The sequence below is a fragment of the Leptonotus elevatus genome, chromosome 2 (genome assembly GCF_054856555.1).
Source record: "Leptonotus elevatus isolate MCC_2025b chromosome 2, RoL_Lele_1.0, whole genome shotgun sequence".
In the NCBI taxonomy this organism is placed as follows: Eukaryota; Metazoa; Chordata; class Actinopteri; order Syngnathiformes; family Syngnathidae; genus Leptonotus; species Leptonotus elevatus.
In genome coordinates, this window is record NC_141240.1 from 4,641,993 (window position 1) to 4,663,306 (window position 21,314).

The window sequence follows — 21,314 nt, forward strand, 5'->3', positions numbered from 1 at the left end:
TCAACCTTTATTAACATGGTCATTATTAGCTTGTGTTTTAAAAACAACAACAACTTAAACATACGTACATCTCAAATGGACCAATATAAGTCAGTGGCGTTTGCCCTTATTTAGCCAAAATGTCTCCAGTGCATTAACCGGACCCTTGGGTATTCTCAGGCCTGTGTGTGATGAAAAGCCTCCTCCAGATGGTCTGCTTTCTCTTCTCAGTTTGTGAAGGAATGAAAAGATCAGCTCATTAAACAAAGAGTCATATCCATGTGAAAGAGAGGTGCAGGTCCTCGGGGAGAAGAGCCACATGCAAATCGATCGTCAAACCATTTGAATGGTGTCCAATAAAACATGAGCGAGTCTGTGTTCGCCATACACTTTATTTTCACTGCACTCTGTGAACAGCAAAAGTTGTGACAGAAACCGTTCATTTTGTAACACTGACGTTAGTTTGTTTAGATGTTCCAAAACATCCTGAAAATGTCTCATGGGAGAGGTGTAGCCCGCCTGCAGCTTCTTAGTAGCTGATTTGGGTTAGGCTTTAATAACATCATGACAGTACAAAAAAAAATCACTCACTCAGCAGACACAAGACGACTGCAAAGAATACTTGAACGTACGGTAAAATGAGTGTCGGATTGTGTTTCTTGGAATAAGTGACTTACTGTTCAAAGTCGGACACAAGACACAATTTGAAACCCAGCGAATAACATGCAGTAATGGGGGTTTATTGGCGGAGACCTCACTGCTCGAACATCTGTGTGCGTCTCAGGTTGTCCTTCACGCGAACAAACTCTGGTATCTTCTGCTGGTTCTCCTTCTGCCGGATCTCTTCCTGTTCATACTGCAAAAGTTCAACAGAAACATAGTTTAGTCACTCTCCTAACGCAGCATGACTATTACACTAAACAGACTATGTTGTAATGGTCACACTTAAAAGTGAATAATTAACATCCCTGGCACAAACTCTTTTTAAATGGCGCTCTTACTTGGTGAAATGAACCTCTCCGCCCATTGAAAAGCAAGTTTGAAATAACACATCCACTTTGTTTCACCTTATGATTGTGTGTTACTTTGAGTTTAACTTTCACATAAAATCTCAATGAAATATATTTATGTTTGTGGCCGTACCGTGCCAAAATGTTGAAAAACTCAAGGGGGATGAATACTTTTGCAAGGTGCAGATACTTTTACAGCTTAATGGTGCTTAAAGTGTACCTGTGGTGGTCAGAATGAGAAATAAATATGGGTTATGGTTTACTTACATCCATAGGCAAGCGATTTTGGTGTCTCGCTCAATCGTAAACTAATGGGTGCGAGCGATGGGTGCGAGCGACGGCCTGTCAATGACGTGATGTCACATCCGCTCCAAACACGGCGACGACTATTAAAATTAAAGAGCCAAATTACTTTGGCAAATACAAGACTAGACGTGACAATGGGAACACAAGGTATTTGTTAAACTATATGCTCCGTTTCCCCATCAATACTTCGAAATATTGCTCAGGAGGTACACTTTAATGAGGAAAACGCTTTTGCCCATAGACTGTTTTCTGACAGTCCCGTTTGCACCCTCTTGGTCCAAGCTCGTGTTCTGATCATTTCATCTTTCTCTCCCTAACTGCCATTGTTTTGCCATCGTGTTATTGCCGCAAATCCAGCATTAAGGCCTAATTTTTTTTAAACTTTTCACTTTCATATTGTAGACACCTTCCAAGAAAATGGCAAGTTCCAAGTGGATGGTGAAAAATGACTAATGACTAAGAAGAATGGACAGAATATATTAACATTATATAATAATATTCTTTACAATTTTGTTCCATGTACCACCATAGTCTCAACACGGCATTCTGACTAATGTTGTGTTTGTGCAATATGAATCAAGCAGCAAAATCCACCCGTTTTCAGCTTCAGAAAACAGGAGAGCCATGATTGGTCGTTACCTGAGTCCTGAGCAACTGTGATGTCATATTCAGTCGACAGCCAGTGACAAAATGTCCGCCCCGAAATGCAAAAAACAGGTGGATTTTGCTGCTTAACTCATATTCCACAATACAATATTACTCAGAATAATGTGTTTAGACTAGTGGGGGTGCATAAAATGTATTAGCCTATTGTAAACAAAGGTTTTGGATTGACTTCTTCTTATGATGAGTAAAGTGATGGTCACAATTAGCCTGGCAAGCCAAAACCACTTTCTTTCTGCAAGAAAGAAATGGGTCTGGACTGTGGCTCGGCCAGGTTTGAACTGATCTTTGCAATCAGATTTGTTTATTTGCTCTGACGTAAGTACCTTCATAAGCAATGTCACTCTTCTGCGGCAGAACTCCATCCTCATAACATTCAAAATGGCCCATCATTAAACTCAGTTTTATATGACCAGTAACACATAGTCATTAAAACCCCAGCAGCTGATGGTACTGGAAGCATCTATTTCGAAAGAAGACATGTCGCCTTCCACAAGTTCCACAAGTCGAATTCACCCTAGTAGAATGTTGGTCCATTTGATGACCTTTTTTTTTTTTTTTACAGTAGTTTTAAGGGTGTACTTACTTCTGTGTTGTCACTGCTTGTGGAGTTATTTGCATGCATTTTAGGTATGTGCACATGAGGGCTGTTTCATGAATGTAAACACAGTTGTATGTGATATGTGAACTTGAAATCCGATGTAAACATTACTTAGGAATTGGGCATTTAGGGCTGTAGTGTAAATCCATCCTGTGACCGGTCCTGCAGTGAGTAGTCATCCAATTAAAAACGTTGCTCAGTGTTGCAGATTCGGCCATCTCATAGTTTCTACCCCGATACTACCCGTCAGTTTTATTATTTCAACTTTATTTTGCATAGTTCCTGTGGTGTGAAGACACCAAGTTCTTAAAGGGGAAGCCAACCCCCCAACATTTCTTGACAATATGTTATATGCAGCCTCACTAGTCTAAATATGGTATTCTGGTTAACATTGCGTTAGTGCAATATGAGTTATGAAGCAAAATCCAGCCGTTTTTTATCCATCTCAGGGGGGCGGCCATTTTGCCATTTGCTGTCGAGTGAAAATGACATGACAGTTGCTCAGGTCTCAGGTAACAACCAATCACAGCTCAGCTTCAGAAAACAGGTGATCTGCGGTTAGTCGTTGCCTAAGAGACTATGATGTCATCTTTAGTCGACAACAAGTGGCAAAATGGCCGCGTCCCTGAGATGGATAAAAACGGCTGGATTTTGCTGCTTAACTCATATTCCACAAATGTAATATCAATCAGAATGTCATGTTTAGACTAGTGAGGTCACATATAACATAATTATTGTTAAGAAATATTTAAGGTTGACTTCCTCATTAATAGGCCTTACACTAAGACCCTTGAGTCTTAGAAACAAACAAAAAAAATATTTTCCTTCAACCTCTCTGGATAATGGGCACCATTTAATCAGCCCCCCCGCCACCACCACACACACACCCCTACAATAATAATAAACACATTATTCTTCTTTTTTTAAAGTGCAATATTTCCAAAAGTGAAAGGGCCCTATTTTCGTTCCAAGCGCAAGTCTAGTGCCAAATGCAGCCTAACTGTCTGCATGAGTGGAGTTTTCTTTCTTTGGGTATTTCCGAAGACAGGCGTTATGGGTTGAAATGGAGCCGACTCCTGGCCAATGATAGTGGCATCTCTCATTAGCATTAAAATTAAGGCGGTCTAGAGCGCATGTCGTGCTTGAAATTGTGGAAGCAAATTGACTCTCGCTGGGCTCGGAGAGATGAGATTGGCGTGTGCAAAGTGTGTTTATACAGACAAACTGCAAGATCAACCCTTGCATAATGTTGTCGGTCGTGCGTGTGACGAGGGGAGTTGGAGAATGCTTGCACCCTGCAAGTTTACTGATCAAAATTGGATGCTCTCCGCTTAACACAGTTCCAGCCAGACGTCTGTGAAAAGTGTACTCGGTCACCCAAGCACATTATTCTGGTGTTAAACGCGCGAGCCGTGTCAATCTTAGGTTAGCTTGAAGATTCAGTAACGATTCAAATCAAGCTTAGCAATTAGCATGGCTTCTTGGTCTTTCCTCGTCATTCCTTTGTGAGAACAATACTTGTCAGAAGTGTAGCTTATTCGCCGCCATTAAAGCAATGACCTAGGAGCGACTCCGCAACATGTTTAGCCGCTGCAGTAGCTAGCCGAAGCTGGTTGCTAGCTAGCTGTTTACTGTAAAAGTCCACCAAAATGGGACTCGGAAATCACTCCGCCACCCCCTCTCCTATTGGAGGTTCTGTTGGTTCCGCAGCACATACGCAATGAATAGGTTTGCTGATGAGACGTTGCTAAGTGTGGTGAGAAAAGGGGAGTGTTTTTGTATAAAAAAAATTCTGATGCATTCCTGACCTCTCGCAGCTTCTGCTGTCTCTTGCGGAGCTCCGTCTCCAGGTCCGAAGGCCGCTGCTGAGCCATCTCCTGCTCCCTGTGTAGCTCCAGTCGCCGCTGCTCCAGCACTCGCTTCAGTTCCGGCTTCTCCTCCAGCACAAGGCCCCTGCAGGTAGAGTCACAGCTGGGCACAAATTGCGACAGCAACCGGTCACGCTTGGCCTTGCCTTGCGTACGTACCGCTTGTGAGTGAGCAGCAGCTCCCGGTGCAAGTTCTGGTAGCTTGGCGCCTCCACAGAAGAGCCGTTGAGTTTCCGGGGATGAGTATCACTGCTGCCGTCCAATGTGCACATGAGTGTCTGCGTGGGACTGAGTGACGTGTCTGAGAAAGTCCAACGTGTTTGTATCACTTCATGGACCACATTTACGTCCTTCAACTTTAAAATCAAAACACATTTGACGAACATTTTAGCATAACGACAGCTGTCAAACGATTAAAAAAAAATCTGATTAATCACATCTTAGAATTTTGATTAATCAGTTAATTAAAAATGCTTTTTATCAAAAAAAATTGCCCGCCAAATTTGAAGAGCACCTGTTATGTGTTAATTATTTCTACATTTAATGTTATGAGGACGTCTTCAACATTTTTTGATCCACTGCACACTCTCTCATCCTCCCCTTTTGCTAATCAGTTAACTACTTGCATAATTTAAAATGGGGGAAAAAAAGACTCCAATATTTTGACATGAACAAATATACTGAATGTCATACGCAATCATTTACTAAATGCTTTACTTTAACACGTGTTTATTGCTGAAACACAACTTGTGCTACCTTTAACGTAACCATCCGCTGTCGAGCTAAAGGATCATCTGCGGTCAAAATTAATAGCGTAATTAATCTGAGTTAATACATGATTAATGCGATAATTTTTTGTGATTAAACAATGAGTTAACGTTTTAACATTGATAGCACTAATATCAACATACACTGAGCAGCCACACAAAATTAATATTACTCAAAAAATTATTTTGTTCGAATTAAGCCTCTTCAGTTATTTACTTTAAAATAAATAAATAAATAAATACAAAATTAAACCGGCAACACATTTGGAAAAAAAATCCATCACTATCAATGTGACGACAAGACAATTGTAATTATTCATCAAAAAGAGACAAAAACGTGGGATTTCTTGATAAAAGTTATGGAGGGTTTATATCCCCCATCTATTGTGATAATTTAATTATGAATTTATCAAGATCTGCAAATTTGAACTTATTTTTGTTATCCTGTTAAAACAATTACTTGGCGCAGTCTGTTTAACTTATGCTAATTGAGTCTGCGCTCAACTGATGGCATTAAAAGCAGAATAATCTTTAAAATTTGCCTTGGAAAAAGGTGTCTTCTGTACCTTTTTGGTGATGTCCATATTTGCCTTTCTGTGAAGGAAGAGTGTAAGAAAAAAAAGTTAGATAAAAACATTAATCTTTCTTACCAGAACAAACAACAAACAGAGAGGATGGACTATAAACAGGGTTGGGGATCCCAGGTTCAGAAAGTTAAAAGCCACAGGTGCTTCTACTCAACTGGCAGGTAAACGAGATCGTCTCCACCTGTTGAGTAGAAGAACCTGTGGCTAAAGCCAAACAGTTTTAGGGTTTCTACTTTCTGGACCCGGATTCCCCAACCCTGCGTGTAAATGACGTGACTATGCCGGCTCGACTGCTTTAACACTTGCATGCAAAACATGAGTGATGTAACATCTCTGCTGGAAAGTCCGAAGACTTGGAGAGCGGTCCATAAAGGATGCAAGTGCAGTCAACTTCTCACAACTCATCTCATTGGGTAAAAAGTGTACAAAGGGGTTGGCGTGGTGCATTGTGAGCCGGGCGGAAGCCTTGCCACTCTGATTCTCGGCTACAGAAGCGCCAGAGATGTGGAACGTCACCTCTCTGGCAGGGAAGGCGCCTGAGTTGATGAGAGAAGTCGAAAGGTTCTGACTACATAAAGACAGCTTGGGCCCTGGAACCATAACTTCTTGGAGGGGCCTGAACTCTCTTCCACTAGAGTTTCCTACATTGACAGCTGTTGAAGCAAGTGTGGGCCATTAGCCATTTGCATCCGTCACTATTATTAAGGTCCCACGCGATTACTGCATCACTATCTGTTACACTGATCCACTTCCAATCTCTGCTTCCAAGTAGAATTTAAGAATCCTCATTAAAAAGCAGTAGCAATAACAATGTGACCTGATTGGGTCAATGATTGTGTGAAGTTTTGACCACCAAAAACCCAAACCCAAAATGTGAGTAAGAAAATGCAACCACTCACTTTGTTTGCATCGGACTCTTCCATGGTATAGAGGGCGGAGCTTGTCTCTTTTGGTCCAGTCTCTCTTTTTTTCTTTTAGTCCATTGTGGAAAAAAGCAAAACAAAACAATGCCACCTCCTCACATCACGTCTGCTGTCTGATTCTTCACAGCGCATTGACTCAGGCGTATTGTTGTTGACGTGGAACTTAAGTGTCACCTTGCCGGCCGCGGTAGTAGACGCTCCAATCTGATTACGCCATTCAAGATGACCTCACGGCCCACATGCGGCAAAGGATACTGGATTAGTTAATTGGCGTGGACGCAAATGCAGCTTAAATCCAATATAGCACAGCACTATTACCAGTTCACTGCTCTGTTATAGAGTCCATTAATGGACGGCAAGGAACTCAAACAACTTATAGGAAAAACCTAAAATGTGTGAAAAATTTGGAGCTATGTTACAGAGCATAGTGAATGCATCACATTACTTTCAACTGACTTTCGGCAGAATAACTGAACAATCCTACAGTGTGACATTTAACTTTAATCCAGATATATACTGTAGCTTTAACATACCAGCCAGCACCAAATGACTGCACCCACGAGGCCCTGCGCGCCACTGGGCAACATGGGTCCTTCTACACATGGGCTCACCATCTGTGGGAGGGGCCAAGGAGGTCGGGTGCATATGCAAATACCCGGGAGATGATAGCGAGGTCCGGATCACAAATCTTTTTCAGGTTCTGAAGAACTGGTGTTATTAATTGTCAATGAAGATTGAGAAGATTTGATTAGTTGTACTTTTTTGATAACTTGAACCCCTTTTTAGTGGAATACTTGGTGTGGCCAAGACACACACAGACCTAATCTCCAGCGCCCCCCACATAAATTGAGTTTGTGACCCATTGGTCGGTGCATGACATCGGCAAAAAAACTTCAAAATCTCCCCTTGCAGATGATGTGATGTGGGCAATTTGCTCATCGGTATAAAGATGTTTGCAAAACACTCCAACTCCTACTCGCTTAGGAGGCGTGCACAAGACTGAGCCCGGTGAGCTGGTGGGTGCCAGAGCGACTACATCAGTTTCACGGAAGTGACGTGGGTAGTCTGTGTTCATCCAAAGAAAGGGAACAAACAGCCAAATTGTGTTTATCCCAGTGTTGAACCCAAAGATGGCGCCACAGAGATGGTTTTAGCCCCAAATTCAAGCTTTCAACAAACATGCACTAAAATGTCAAAAATAATGACCAGGACATGTATAGACACCCGTTTATCAGCAAAAACAGCAGTGGTCGATTTGACTTTAAGATGCTGCCCCGTGACCCGACGTTTATTCCTCCTTGTTATCAAAGAGAGTGTTTTACAGCTTGTTTTATTATTTCCAATGTACTTCTATTAGTCTGATTAACTGCTAGTGGAAGAGTTGTTTTTGTTCCCCCCCAGCCCCACACCCACCCCCCTGACTTGTAGGAGTAGGCTCATTGGTAACAGCAGTAACCTGTCCCTGGCTGACTAGTTAACAGCCAAACACTGTTGATAAATTACTATCACAAGAATGATAAGATTATTTGACTTGACCAGTAACGTTATTATAATGAGCTAACCAACCTTAAGTCAGGACGGAAACAGTCATACTTTGAAGGTCGTCATGCCACGATGAGACAGGCCGCTTGAAAGAATCTAACCCTTAATACACTTGTTTGATCTAAATATAGCGTCCTCTCCTGGATAGAGTCTATACTGTTTTCAGTATCCTTGCATTGTCCTGAGCTTCTCCGAAACTCCTATACTCCAGAACTGACTTAATTTGACGTTTCTATTGTTGAAGTATCTCCATGGTTACCAGCCCAGTCTGACGTAAGACGACGCGAGCTGCGCTAGCGTGGTAATTTGACAAAGATTCAAATGTTTTATTTAGTGTGATCGCTAGACATCTGAACTAAATGTTGTATTCAGGCAAACGTCCATATGTCAATTTGCATAAATAAATGGCATTTATGTCTTACTATTTGTTTCTTTAAGCCAAGTGTTTATTACAGTATTTTTTATTTAGTTTTGCTCTTTTTAATTGATATATTTCGGAGATGTGTACGTTTGTCTCGTATTGGTTTAGTAATAATAATAATAAGAGGGGGGCAGATGGGCGGCGTGCTTTCCCATGATGCAACGCGAGCCTATGTATTCCTCCCGGAAGCGGTAGTCGACGGCACAGTTTGAATGGCGTGCGAGAGGGAATGCGTGGTGTGTGCGTGTTTGTGGCTGCGCCTGAGTGCGAGTATGTGAGTGAATGCCGAATGCGTGTGATTTTTATCCAAAACCTACACACTGATCTTATTTGATCTGGTCGGAGTTGTGGCCCGACTTTGACCGGAAATGATAGGAAAACCCGCTCGCTTAGCCTCCGTGGCGATGGGCTACAAGCTCGAGTTCTACCTTCAGGGCCTCCACGCTTTCAAGTTGTGGTCAGAGGTGATGAATTGATCAGATATACTAGTTCGGAGTGCGTTTGGTTTCTTTCCAAACTCCACGACGAACAATGAGTAAAGAAGCGATTCTGATCTAACCACAACGAAAGCATTGTCGCTAAGATGAATAAAACCATGACAAAATTAAGAGTATAGGCAGCATAGCTAAGCTAGCTGAGAGGTAGCTTATTGTTATTGCGTGAATGTGTCGAAAGGAGCCGAGCACAAACGTACTTCGGCTTTCAGAGTTTAGGATAATAGGTACTGTATAATCTAATTTATTTGTAACAACTGTAATGTAATAATTAATAAACATAACGCGATCATTTCTCTCCGTTGTTTTTCCGTCGTGAACGTCTAGCGCCACATGTTGGACTGGGATATGTACTTCCAAGTTCGTAAAATGGGTGCAATTGCAAAGCATTTCCAGGGGTACAAAAAAAGCAGTAGGTATTCAGTTACAGAAATGTAGCTACAAATTATTTAGGCACATACCAAAAATATGAATGCGACACACATTTTTCATGAGCTGGACTCAAAGATCTATAACTTTTTGTCTACCTACACAAAAAGGCCATTTCCCTTAAATACTATTCACAAATCTGTGTTCCAGTGCATTTCTCCTATCTTGGGCTAATTCATCCAATTTCACAGGTGTGACATAATTATTGCATTGGTGTGCCTTAGTGGCCGCAATAAGAGAAAAATGTGCCGTTTTGTTTTATTGTGGGGGTCTGGGGTATCTGGTGTGACAACAATTTCATTCACATGGAGTTAAACAGGTTGTCTGTGAAGAAAACACCTCTCCATCGTGCCAGACACAATCGAATGTGAGCATTCGCCCCCTCAAGTCGGTTACAACAACAAACTGCAGTCCGGTCCAGACCCTGATGAGGATGTGGAATTCTTTGGTTATGCTTATGCAAACTGATTGTTGCAGCAGCTGTCTGGGTGGCAGGTCTCAGACAATCTTGGAGATGAACATGCTGGTGTGGTTACATGTGGTCTGCTCTGCAATGTTATGGTTAGGATTAGGCTGGTAATGCCGATAACAGCTTCAAATTGTGTTTAGGGTGAAGCTGGTAATGCCGATAGCAGTCTATCAACGATGGTAAAACAAAATGAAAACTTCATGTTTAGACACAGAAGGGGGTTAGCAAAGCAGGAAACACACCCGGTGCATGACTTGGTCCGGCGATTGACCAATCAGAGCCACTCATAGCAAACTAGCAATAGCAGAAGAGTTGTCGATCATGGCTAAATACTGCCATAAAACTACATTTCAGAGTGGCCTTATATTGTGGCCATCCTAAGGCACACCTGTGCAATAATCATGCTTTCTAATCGGCACCTTGATCTGATATGCCACACCTGTGAGGTGGGATGGATTATCTTGACAAAGGAGAAATGCTCACTAACAGATTTAGATAGATTTGTGAACAATATTTGAGGGAAATTGCCTTTTGTATATGTAGCAAAAGTTTGAGATCTTGATACCAGCTCACGAAATGGGAGCAAAAACAAAAATGTTGAGTTCCCATACGATAGGCTTATATGAAATAAACGTATCCCTATTAAGAAGTGAGTTACTAAAAAGACAAAAATAATGCTTTAAGGCTGTTTCAAAGCGCTATACTGTATAAATAAAGATGACTTATAATCACACTGTTGTTGGAATATAAATACTGTCGTCTAGTGGTGAAAGGGTTTTTTTTGCACACTGACAACGACCACGAATGCTCATATAGGGTGTTACACAACTTAGAACACCAATCTAAATAAAAATAACAACACATTTATCATCAACATATTTGTAAGACACGAAGTTGAATTAATGTGAGAAAAATATACTGGCACACTGCAACTAGATTGTGGGTATTCACGTGCTAAAAGCAAAAGCTAATTTTGCTGTTGATATTTCAAGGTATGCATGTTTTTGCTAACGAACCGCAACTGATGTTATTAAATTGTGTAACTCCTCCATTCAATGTGTTCGTTTATTTGATGTAGCTCTCGTATTACGTGTGTCATTACGTAATAACATGCCTGGCCCTTTAAGTGAACCTTGAACCCTTGAAAGAAGTGTGGCCATTCATAAAAACAGAAGAGGGGGAACCTAAGAGCGCTCCCTGAGCTGATTGGTTGTGTTTGACTGACACATTTGGATGCCAATGGGAAAGGAGCACTGGTATCGGCTCACAGCGAGCGCGGAGGGGTCTCCATTGAGAAAAATCTGCAGTCGCGTTTTTATTCGAAGCTCTGCGGGGAATGTAGGTGTAGAAACCCAGGTCGAGTTTAATTTTGACACGGTTCAACAACTTCGTCTGACAGGTGAGACGTGCGGTATATAATTTTTGTATTCTTTTATTTTGCAATCGCGCCTTGTTCCTTCGTTGAAGCAGATGCGTGTAAAGTCGTTCGCCATTTTCTGACGGAGTGACTACAGTGCGTCCATAAAAAAAAAAAAAATTCCTTATCTGTCACCACAGCGCGACCGTCTTTTCTCCGGAATGCTTTGTGTCAACCCCTCGACACGCGTGTGTGTGTGTGTGTGTGTGTGTGTGTAAATAATTACTAAATAATGACGAGCTGCACCAGCTCCATCATTCACTCATGCCAGGATCAAGTTTCACTTCATTGTGAAAAACAACACGCCCCCGCCGCTCGCCGCATCAACTTCATTCGCACTTTTGTTTATTACTGCAGGAATGTTATGGCTCCAGCATGACTCAATATTCACGTAACAATACGAAAATGCTACATGTATAGGATGCACAATGTAGACACCCAGAAAACTCTTGTAAGCAATCCCTCCCAAGTGTATTTATTCCAGGGTGACGACTTTTGCAACATGGACTGCTTTTATGACCAACAGGTCCCCTTTGTGGTACCGGAGAATGTGAGTTTGGAGCACAAGTTGCTATTTTGTTGTCTATGAATTAAAATATGCCAATTAATGCCGACATCTTGCCGTTTGTGCACAGACATGTCAATCAGAGGGAAAAGAGCCATGTCTGAATGACAGGAAAAGGAAGTTCATGGATGCTGGCTTGGATCAAGACACAGAGGGTATGGCCATCATATTTCACTTACAGCCCCAAAAATCTAAAGGTGTGAGAATTGTGGGGTAAAATACTTTGATAGGTGTATGCGTGTCTACAGATACAATTGTATTTCTGGGTTTCAGAACTTTTCCAAGATCTCAGCCAGCTTCAGGAAATCTGGATAGCAGAAGGTACAGCACAAGGCATTATGGGACATGTAAGCATTGACTTGCTGGTGCATTAGGACGTAGCGTCTGATGTTTTGCTTCCTTTTCTGCTTCCTGCCTCCACAGCTCAGACTCCTGATGATGAACAGTTTGTCCCGGATTTCCAGTCCAGTAACTGTGAGTAGATCATTAAAGCTAGACCGAGCTTTACATGCAGTACCGGTACATACAACTCATTCAAGGTTAGGGAGATATTATGTATTTACTCCACAATTCAAGTCTTAACATGTCTGGGTGATGCTCTTGTAAAAATACCCCAATGATAAACATCTTCTCTTGCTGAAATGACCCAATTTTGTTGGGTGGGAAAGAGAGAAATATAGCCCTTCTAGACCATCTACTGATTGATAGTGGTAAATTGACAGAAGGAAAAATACAATGAAGAAAGCAAAAGTACCGTTTATTTGTGGTGTTTACAGCAATGTTTCAAGCGCCGCCATTCAGCAAAGTGAAGCGAGAGCCCATCCCATCTAAAGATCTGTCCCCCTGCAGGACACGCCACACAGACGTGTGCCTTTACAGCGACAGGTAGGGCGCCTTCCTAGAAGACGACTTGGGTGGTTGAGGGAAGAGGTTTTTTTTCAAATGTCATCTTTCGCTGCACAGTGCCTGTGACACGAAACCAGTCGAGTTGACGTGTTCCACTGCACCCGTCACTGCTGTGTCCCAACAGCGGCGGCTCGCTAATAGTCCCACCAGGCAGGTGTCCAGCTGCCCCACCCACCACATGCCACAGGGCAATCAAAGCCATCAGTTTGCGTTGCCACATCCTCCCATTGCCTGCCTCGCTGCAGCTTTCAGTTCAGAGCGGAGGTGAGTGCATATACTTAAAAAAAAAAGCCCATAATGTCCCCACTAAATGTTTAGCAAGTCAAACCACACAATCAAATTCTAGTGATGAAATAAAAAGTTTTTTCATACATTAGATCATAAAACAAAAAGGTCGCACCTGACAGTATGAAATTATTCTTGCTATATCTGTTGTTCCAATGGACACTATGTAGTGTTGTATGAAATGTTTGGTTTTGTTCACTTTACTATCAAATGAAAGGGATGGTACAAAAATTAGCCCAAAAGGACAAAAACATAGTACGAGGTGCATAGAATGTTTATTTTTAACAACATTTCCATAAATCACCTTTTATGAAAATGGTAACTTAATTAGAATTTACAAAGTATCGGTAGGCTCCTACAGATACATTGATGAGTGGCATAAAAAATATATTTGCACGTTAGTCACTTAACACTCAGCATTAGCATGTAACATCAACGCTCATGGTAGTTAATATTTGGCAGCTGGATTAGCATGTTTACATAAAAAAAAGAAAAAAAGCATGTTTACATTTAAATGCAAGTTGCTGAACTTAATATTTAAGTTATATTTATGTCATTCTATTAGAAGCAAAATTATGTTAGATTATTTTTATATGTCAACTGCAAGTAATGTACTGCACTTGTAAACAACAAAATATGTGAGCTCGCTGACATGGTGGATAAGGACAGTGTGGACATTTTTGGCAAATGGTTGCCTTTTATGAGCACCTAGTCTAGTGGATCTTCATTGAGCAACAAGATTCAGTTAGAGAATTGACTGTAGTTTGAATTACTGAAAAATTTAATTAAACTACAAAACGTAGGTGTAAATACGAACAAAATACATGTCCACTGTTTTAGCCTGCACAGAAGGCAGACAGTGCTGGTCATAATTTCACTGAAAACATCACAGGGTGTCTTAAAGGGGCAGTTGCAAAAAAAAATAAAAAAAATAAAAGACAGGGTGGACAGCAATTTTAGATACAAATGCAAAATGTTCAATATCATTGTGAGAATAGAAAATACACAATCAAAAGACTTGTTTTCTCAAATAACTTATGGACAGTAAAACCATCTGCGGGACATGCCAAAATCACATTATGTCCAATGAAAATAAAGCATCCTAATATTTTTTTTTTTTAAAGTTGCTTGATTGTATAAGTTCATATTTGATGGGTAACTTAACGGGCAGTCCAGAGAACCAACTATTTGTATGCAAGAAAAATCATCTTAAGCGTGAAGACAATCAGTACTGGGACACTGGAACGACCTCAGGGGCGTTCAACTCTACAGTAGAGGTTCCACTGTATTTACCGGAAATCTGCAAATGTCCTCTCAGGTCTCAGCGGCAGATGTCAAAACCATGTTTGTCCTTTCTACCGGCAAAGAAAACCGCCAACGTGTCCTACCCTCACTCAAGTAACACATTGTATCAGCGGCACCTGTCCGAGCCTCTGGTTCCAGTCGGTGGTGGAGGCATTTGCAAACAGGAGATGGTGGATTCGCGTTACCCGGAGGCAATGGCGGGCTTCAGCCACATCACTGTCAAACAAGAGCCAAGGGACTTCAGCTTTGACACAGGTGTGTAGTCAACTGGATAGTTACATGTCCATTTTGACTTAGCAGTTTGGTTCAGTCAAGATAAAAGTCACCTTTCACGCTTGTGTCTTGTAGAGGTTCAAACTTGCCAGTCGTCATCCTTTGGCAAAACATCAGTCTTGTACCCGCATGGTGGCGCAGGTGAGTGCGGGTCTGTTTTCCTCCTCGCTCATGCTTCAATGTGGACTTCATCTCATTCTCCACTGGCAGGTTTTGTTGGTGACACCGAAGCACGCTTCTACTACGATGACGCGTGTGTTGTGCCGGACAGACTGGAAGGTAAGAGCAAAGACTTGACAAATGACCAATGATTCTGAACAGACTTTTATAAATGGGGTGGTAGGGGAGGTATCCAAAGATAATGCCAAATAATTAGTTTAATAAAAAATTTAAAAAATCATTCGGAGTCTCTAAATTTTGAAATTATATTTAAGTGCATATTTAAGTACGCAGGAGATTTTTGCACATAATGTGCTTTTTATTAACAATGTACAAAAACATTCAAATTCTATGAACAATTAACATTAGTGTTTAACATGAGTGAAATTTGCACGCATACACTTGTTTAGTTAATTTGTTTAAGGAACAAGTCATATTTGGTCCCCTTATTTCATTTTCCACACACAATACAAAAACAAATATACATTTGTTACTCCTATTACTACTTTATTTACAGCCACATAATGTTATCAAAGCTAAGCTCTAGACTAAAACCGTTAGGGCATAATGCAAAAATATCTGGTATAATAATATACCAGTGATTCTGACTAACTTTGTTCTTTACGTAAAGGTAAAATAAAGCAGGATGGTTTGCCTTACCAGCGCCGTGGCTCCCTGCAGCTGTGGCAGTTCCTGCTCACGCTGCTGGACAACCCGGCCAACGTGCATCTGATTGTGTGGACGGGGCATAATATGGAGTTTAAACTCATTGACTCTGAAGAGGTTAGTTATCGCGCATGGCACCGAATTCCAACATCAGTAGTTTTCATGTAATCTTCTCCCAATCCAGGTGGCCCGGCTATGGGGTATCCAGAAGAACCGACCTGCCATGAACTACGACAAGCTGAGCCGCTCGCTGAGATACTACTATGAGAAGGGCATCATGCAGAAGGTAAACGTGAAATGGGAAATGGCACCGACCCAGACGTCAACGCTGAGCGCTCAGCTTCTCTCCTCTGTTTGGTTCCTCTTGCAGGTTGCTGGGGAGAGATATGTCTACAGGTTTGTGTGCAATCCCGAGGCTCTCTTCTCCTTGGCATTCCTAGACAAACACAAGCCCAGTTTAAAGCCCGACCCTGACGCCCTCCCACTCGAGGAGGATGGCCTGACTCTGCCCACATACGAGGAGGAAGGTCCTTACTTGGCGGATGGAGGCGAGCAGTCCATTCAGGGACTGGGCTTCCCCGAAAGCTGCCTGTACTAGGCCACAGTCTACTCGAGATCATGGTGATATGGGATTTTTTTGACACTTCAAATCTAAGAAACACCTTGGAACGATCTGGTATGTTTTAGCTTACAGAACCCCCGAAAGTGTTTCGCTCCTCCAATCAAAGAAGACACGCACTGTCCAGGGTTGAATCACTGCTCCTCAACCTGCCTGTAAGGGACATGCTTGTATTTTTCAGGCGTGCTTGTATATTGAAATGTTGTTGTTTCAGTTTGAAAGCTAATATTTTTGTCCTAATATGAACTTGTAGACTTTTCAGTAGAACTGTTTTTGACAAAAAGTATACGCCATATTTTTGATCCACTATCACTTTGATGGTGCTAAGCATGAGAATTTCTTACAATCTCTTCAATGTGTCCAGGTAATTTTCTGCATTTTGTTGAATAGTGTAGCTTCAGTGTGTAGAAATGCTGTACAGTAGACCCCACCCACCACCCCACCCACTCGATTCGATTCGGCACTTGCCTGTTTGCATATTTGCATATAAATTTTTTTTTTTTTTTTTTAAATAAAGACTTTTAAAATATATTTTTGTGTGTTGGTTTTGGGGGGAGTCCTGGGGGAATTCCCCACCACCACAATTTTTTTGTTTGGAAATGTGTATATTGAATGTTTATCAGTGTTTTATGAAGATATATTTTATTAAACTTTTCTTTGTTTTTTTCCCCAATGCTTTTCAATGGGCATCATTTATATGCAGATTTTCACTATTTGCACGCCGGCCCGGTTCCTATCCCCTGCTGACAGTGGGGGCCGACTGTATAATTATTCTTTATATGTTTGCAAAAGGCTGTGAGTTGCACAATTTCACTTAATGTGTCGGTGGCAGAGCAAAGTCCTTCTTTTGTTGTGACATCACTGCAGGAGAGGATTGGCCTTCACATGCTGTATATGTGCCTTCCTTTAATCTTCCTTTAATCAATAAAATAATTCTACTCATTTTATTTGTTTCAATAATCTTCTTCTTAATAATCATAATTTAAAAAACTATTTTTCATTTATTGATAATGTCTCTTCATACATATAACAACTTTAATATCATATTTACAGAACTGTAAAGTATTTCTCCCCATCTTTTGTGTACAGTACAGTGCAATACAGTATATGAATTACAGCTACTGTACCTACTTTTCAGTAGCTTACTGACCTCTGGTGGTCAGATATTGTAAAATAAGCTAAATGAGCAAGGCCTCAGTCAGATAATGAGCCATCCTGTCTGTCACACTCACACCACCGCAAGTTTCAACCACCTCTATGTACTTCAGTGGAGCAGATTAGGCAAACTATTGTGCAAATTGTGATACAAGCATGGCATTTGGCATGAATGAAAAACAAATATGGCAGCCATTTTCCAAGATGGCCCCCAAACAGCCCTGTGTTATGCTGTTTTACTTAAAAATTGTAACGTAAATTGTGATATTAAAAAAAGAAATAAGATTGGCAGGAGAATTCCTTGTAGGTCAGTTTTTCCACAGAAGTACTACAGTGTTGAAAAAAAAATTCAATACGGCAGCCATTTTAAAAAAATGGCCACCAAACAGATCTCTGTTTTGAACATGCTTTTGCTCAAAAACAATAGTGCAAATAGAAATAACATGAAATTTGGCTGGAGTGATCCTAAAAGGTCACTTTTTCAGGAAAAAGTGTCAGAAAAAAAATCAATATTGGTCACAAGTAACCAAAATCCCTCATGGCTACTTACCCCCTTTTCTTTCTTTTTTAAATTTGTGGTCAATATTATTTGGTTCAGCCAATCTTCTGCCCCTAATGGGCTGCTATTACCAGGATAGTAATGAGGATGTGAGCTCATAGTACTGTTGGATTATTAACATTGTTTTTCTGTTTCAATTTATATTTTTCAAAGTGTTTTTGATTTTATTTAGATATGTTACAACTGTTCCCCATATGTTAGTTTATCTATAGTCTTTGTCCTCTTCCCTGTCATAGTAAGGTGTCTGATTTAATCTAAATAAGAGGTGTCTGAACAAAAGGGCCGTCTGCGTGAGTTCCTGGTGTCGGGAGGCTCCGGGGGCCAGGTGTTTACCCACATCCTCTGAGTTGATCAAAATACCCCAATAGAGGTCCGGATGTTGATGTCACGCATCCCAAAATGGGCGTTAGCGCAACAATTTTGGCAGCATAGAAAACGTGTCTGCCACTTTGAGTAAATGGCAAACACCGCACTTTAACAATGATTGACAGCTGTTGTGGACCAGCTGCCACAACGAGAAGAGGCACAAAAAAAAAGTATAGAGCATTCTCCAGACTACAAAAAGAGGAACCAATGTGTAGCCAATGGATCACAGCAGCCATAAAAAGGGTGAACAACAAGGCGGAGGATTTGGGATCCTCCTCATTGCTTGTCTAGCGTTCACTTCATATCAGGTGAGTCAATTACTGAATCAGTTAGTCGTGTAGATGTAGCTCGATTGTATAGTTATTCAATGAAAGTGAAAGACGTGATGGGGCACTTTGCACACGGTGGCCGAATCAGCAGATGCTAACTGTTACCACACGCAAAATGTGGGGGAAATAATCTGCTTCGTTCGTTTGTGCTGCTGCGGTTTAATAGATATTACACAGTTGAATTTAATAGCTTACCATAAAGGCTTTTTACGGCATAAATGATGACAAATTAGTGGATGCAAAATTGTTAACGTACCTAAATAACAATGTGTGGACTTGTGTGAAACTGCTAACTTCGATGGCATTTTGACCACACATAAAGGGAAAATAATCCAGATTGTACAAATTTGTAAAGCCTTTGTATGATCAGATTTGCCAGCACTCCACGTTAGCAGCGTAGCCGAGTTGGAAAAAAAAGCACTCCTGACGCTTCATCGGCAATCCAACATGTCCACCTCGCGAATGTATATCATGTCCTTTTCATCAAAGTGAGTGTCAATGCTCTTGGGCGAAAAGTTGGCGGATAAACGCTAGTTTTAGCCCTCTTCGTCATTGTAGTCCATTAACGCGGGGCCGCTACTTTCCTGCCACGGGGCGTGTGAGAAATAGTCACGTGACGTCCGGATCTCTATGGCTTATGAACCACATAGCCCCTGGCAGTCAAGTGTTAAGTTTGGCAGGCAAGGCAGTCAAGTTTGGTGTGCCCAAAAAGAAAGTACTTTTGTAACCAGGGCACAGGTTGAAACGTTTACCAAGCTGAGGTGTGGACAGTGGTGCACAATGTTCAGTTCACCACAGGAGATAACAAATCTCAATGACAACCTCAAAACAGTCACAATATTTATTTATTTTTTCATTGCATTTTTTTTCTGAGAAGGTGACCTAGATGAAACATTTATGTCAAATTTCATATTTATATCACAATTTGCACGACGCGCACACACACGCAATAACATTGGCTAATTTAATCTGTTAACGTACGCCGTCATCTTCATCGTCCTCCTCATCATTCTCATCTTCATGTGTGTTTCACGGCCCTCACACGCTTACCAGTCCCAGATGTATTAAACATCTAAGCTTCCTGTATAAAAAAATCTTTATTGAAAGAATATAAACCACAGATTAAACTTTCTACCATTTTAGAATATAGGGCCCGTGCAGTAATCTTGCTCTCGCAAGATGTATTCTCGCGGTATTTGTGAGTTCATAAACTCCCGAGAATCCATCTTGTACCGCTCCCATTGATTTCTACCGAATTGAACCACTGGTGGTTCGGACCAATTACAGAGCGACGTTCTATGTGGGGGCGGGATATGCAGCTGTGACGAAAACAAGAAGCGCCAAAGCCGTAGGAAGAAACAAACCAAACATGGCGACACCGGTGGACAAATGCGTGGACACTACAATTAATTCTGTTCTCGCTCAATTAGTCTCTTGTATCCGCATATCAACATTGCAAATTCGACAACATAAACTCAAGGTCATGATATCAGCTAGTTACAACAGTCGCATGTCAGTGACGACATTTTCATCCTTTGCTATGATTGGTCGAAACAAAAGTTAGGTAGACGTGCGCACGATTCTGCTTCGTCCAATCAGCTCGAAGTGTTGTACAGCATGCCCCGCCTTTCCCGAGCAAATCAACGCGGGGCTGTCCCAAACTGATATTGTGGAGAGCTCCCTCGAGTGAATCACAAACCAATCTGGCTGTTGCCAGGCTACCCGTGTACTGTGTCATCGCAACATCAGTCGACGTCATCATCCACCATTTTGGATGCAACAGCAAATGTAAACAAAGCCGTACTGTAAGGGTTGTGTATTGTCGAGGTTGTTTTCGAGTTAATAACATGTTAAAAAACAAAAATCCTGTGAGCTCTTACAAAGACAAGCTAGACTACGAAGCCTGAGACTGATAAATTGCAAAAATGCAAGTTATAAATGGTTTGGGTCCCTATGCTATTCCCAATTCGCAGCTACCCGGACCGACAGCCTCCTTTGTGTGTATTTTCGCATACCCTTGTGCGGTGTGAGTACCCACAACTCCAAACAATTTAAAAATGATAAATCTCCTGCTTCACATGTGCAGTTTACAAACAGGTGGGTGCAGGACCTGCAGATGGTGAACTTGGTGAACACCGTCATCTGAACGAAGGTACATGCTGTGTTTGCTTTTGTACCGTTTTGTTTGTTTTATAAATTCACTGAAGTTACATAAAGTAACATATTATTATTAAATCATTAACATATAAATTAATTAACGTATTATTTATTAAATCAAATTATATAAATTAAACATTGCTTAATCTTGTGTAAATTGTACATCTAATCACGTACAGAATGTACGAAGCACAAACACTCTTGCCCAGGACAGAATGTTGTCAAAGGTGAATTTTTTTCTTCTTACAACCGACAACCAAGCCATTCGTCGTCTGTAACAATCGCAGTGCTTCTTTGTTTTTTGTGTATATATGTAGCACTTCTTTTTTTGGTGGTGAATGTTTTGTTTTGATGCAGTGGAAGCTTAGGTCATTGTAAAGCATGGTGGTGCCGAGCCCATTGTTTTTCTTTCAGCTTAATAAAGTGAATCCATGTACTGCCAATCCTTTTGTTGCTCTCCCGTTTTTTTGCTGCCCCCCGCTATCCATAACCAA

General features: G+C 41.2%; 2 protein-coding genes and 1 non-coding gene across 12 annotated transcripts; 2 read left to right on the top strand and 1 right to left on the bottom strand.

Moving 5' to 3' along the window:
• Positions 1–351: 351 nt before the first annotated feature.
• On the bottom strand, positions 352–8,499 carry LOC147178222 (protein FAM107B). Of its 7 annotated transcripts, none has more exons than XM_086068687.1 (7): positions 8,271–8,499; positions 6,879–6,908; positions 6,681–6,752; positions 5,761–5,788; positions 4,587–4,728; positions 4,368–4,512; positions 352–835 (listed from the first exon to the last, which is right to left on the bottom strand). In XM_086068687.1, exons 3-7 carry the CDS (start codon positions 6,702–6,704, stop codon positions 734–736), a joined length of 441 nt encoding a protein of 146 aa, XP_085924813.1. In that variant the 5' UTR covers positions 6,705–6,752; positions 6,879–6,908; positions 8,271–8,499; the 3' UTR covers positions 352–733. The 7 variants fall into 7 exon arrangements, with proteins under 7 accessions (XP_085924813.1, XP_085924812.1, XP_085924817.1 ...); XM_086068686.1 differs by having other exon boundaries at positions 6,879–6,958; XM_086068691.1 differs by having other exon boundaries at positions 6,681–6,931.
• Positions 8,500–8,845: 346 nt separating this feature from the next.
• LOC147178223 (small Cajal body-specific RNA 2) lies at positions 8,846–9,225 on the top strand. The gene has a single exon (XR_015094278.1).
• Positions 9,226–11,129: 1,904 nt separating this feature from the next.
• On the top strand, positions 11,130–16,745 carry LOC147178224 (ETS translocation variant 5-like). Of its 4 annotated transcripts, XM_086069956.1 has the most exons (13): positions 11,154–11,458; positions 11,947–12,026; positions 12,112–12,196; positions 12,315–12,362; positions 12,465–12,515; positions 12,818–12,926; positions 13,005–13,211; positions 14,551–14,792; positions 14,886–14,951; positions 15,021–15,089; positions 15,601–15,752; positions 15,820–15,921; positions 16,006–16,745. In XM_086069956.1, the coding sequence occupies exons 1-13, from the start codon at positions 11,293–11,295 to the stop codon at positions 16,231–16,233; spliced, it is 1,605 nt and encodes a 534-aa protein (XP_085926082.1). In that variant the 5' UTR covers positions 11,154–11,292; the 3' UTR covers positions 16,234–16,745. The 4 variants fall into 4 exon arrangements, with proteins under 4 accessions (XP_085926081.1, XP_085926084.1, XP_085926083.1 ...); XM_086069955.1 differs by having other exon boundaries at positions 11,130–11,458; positions 14,886–15,089; XM_086069958.1 differs by having other exon boundaries at positions 11,133–11,458; positions 12,003–12,026; positions 14,886–15,089.
• Positions 16,746–21,314: the final 4,569 nt, after the last annotated feature.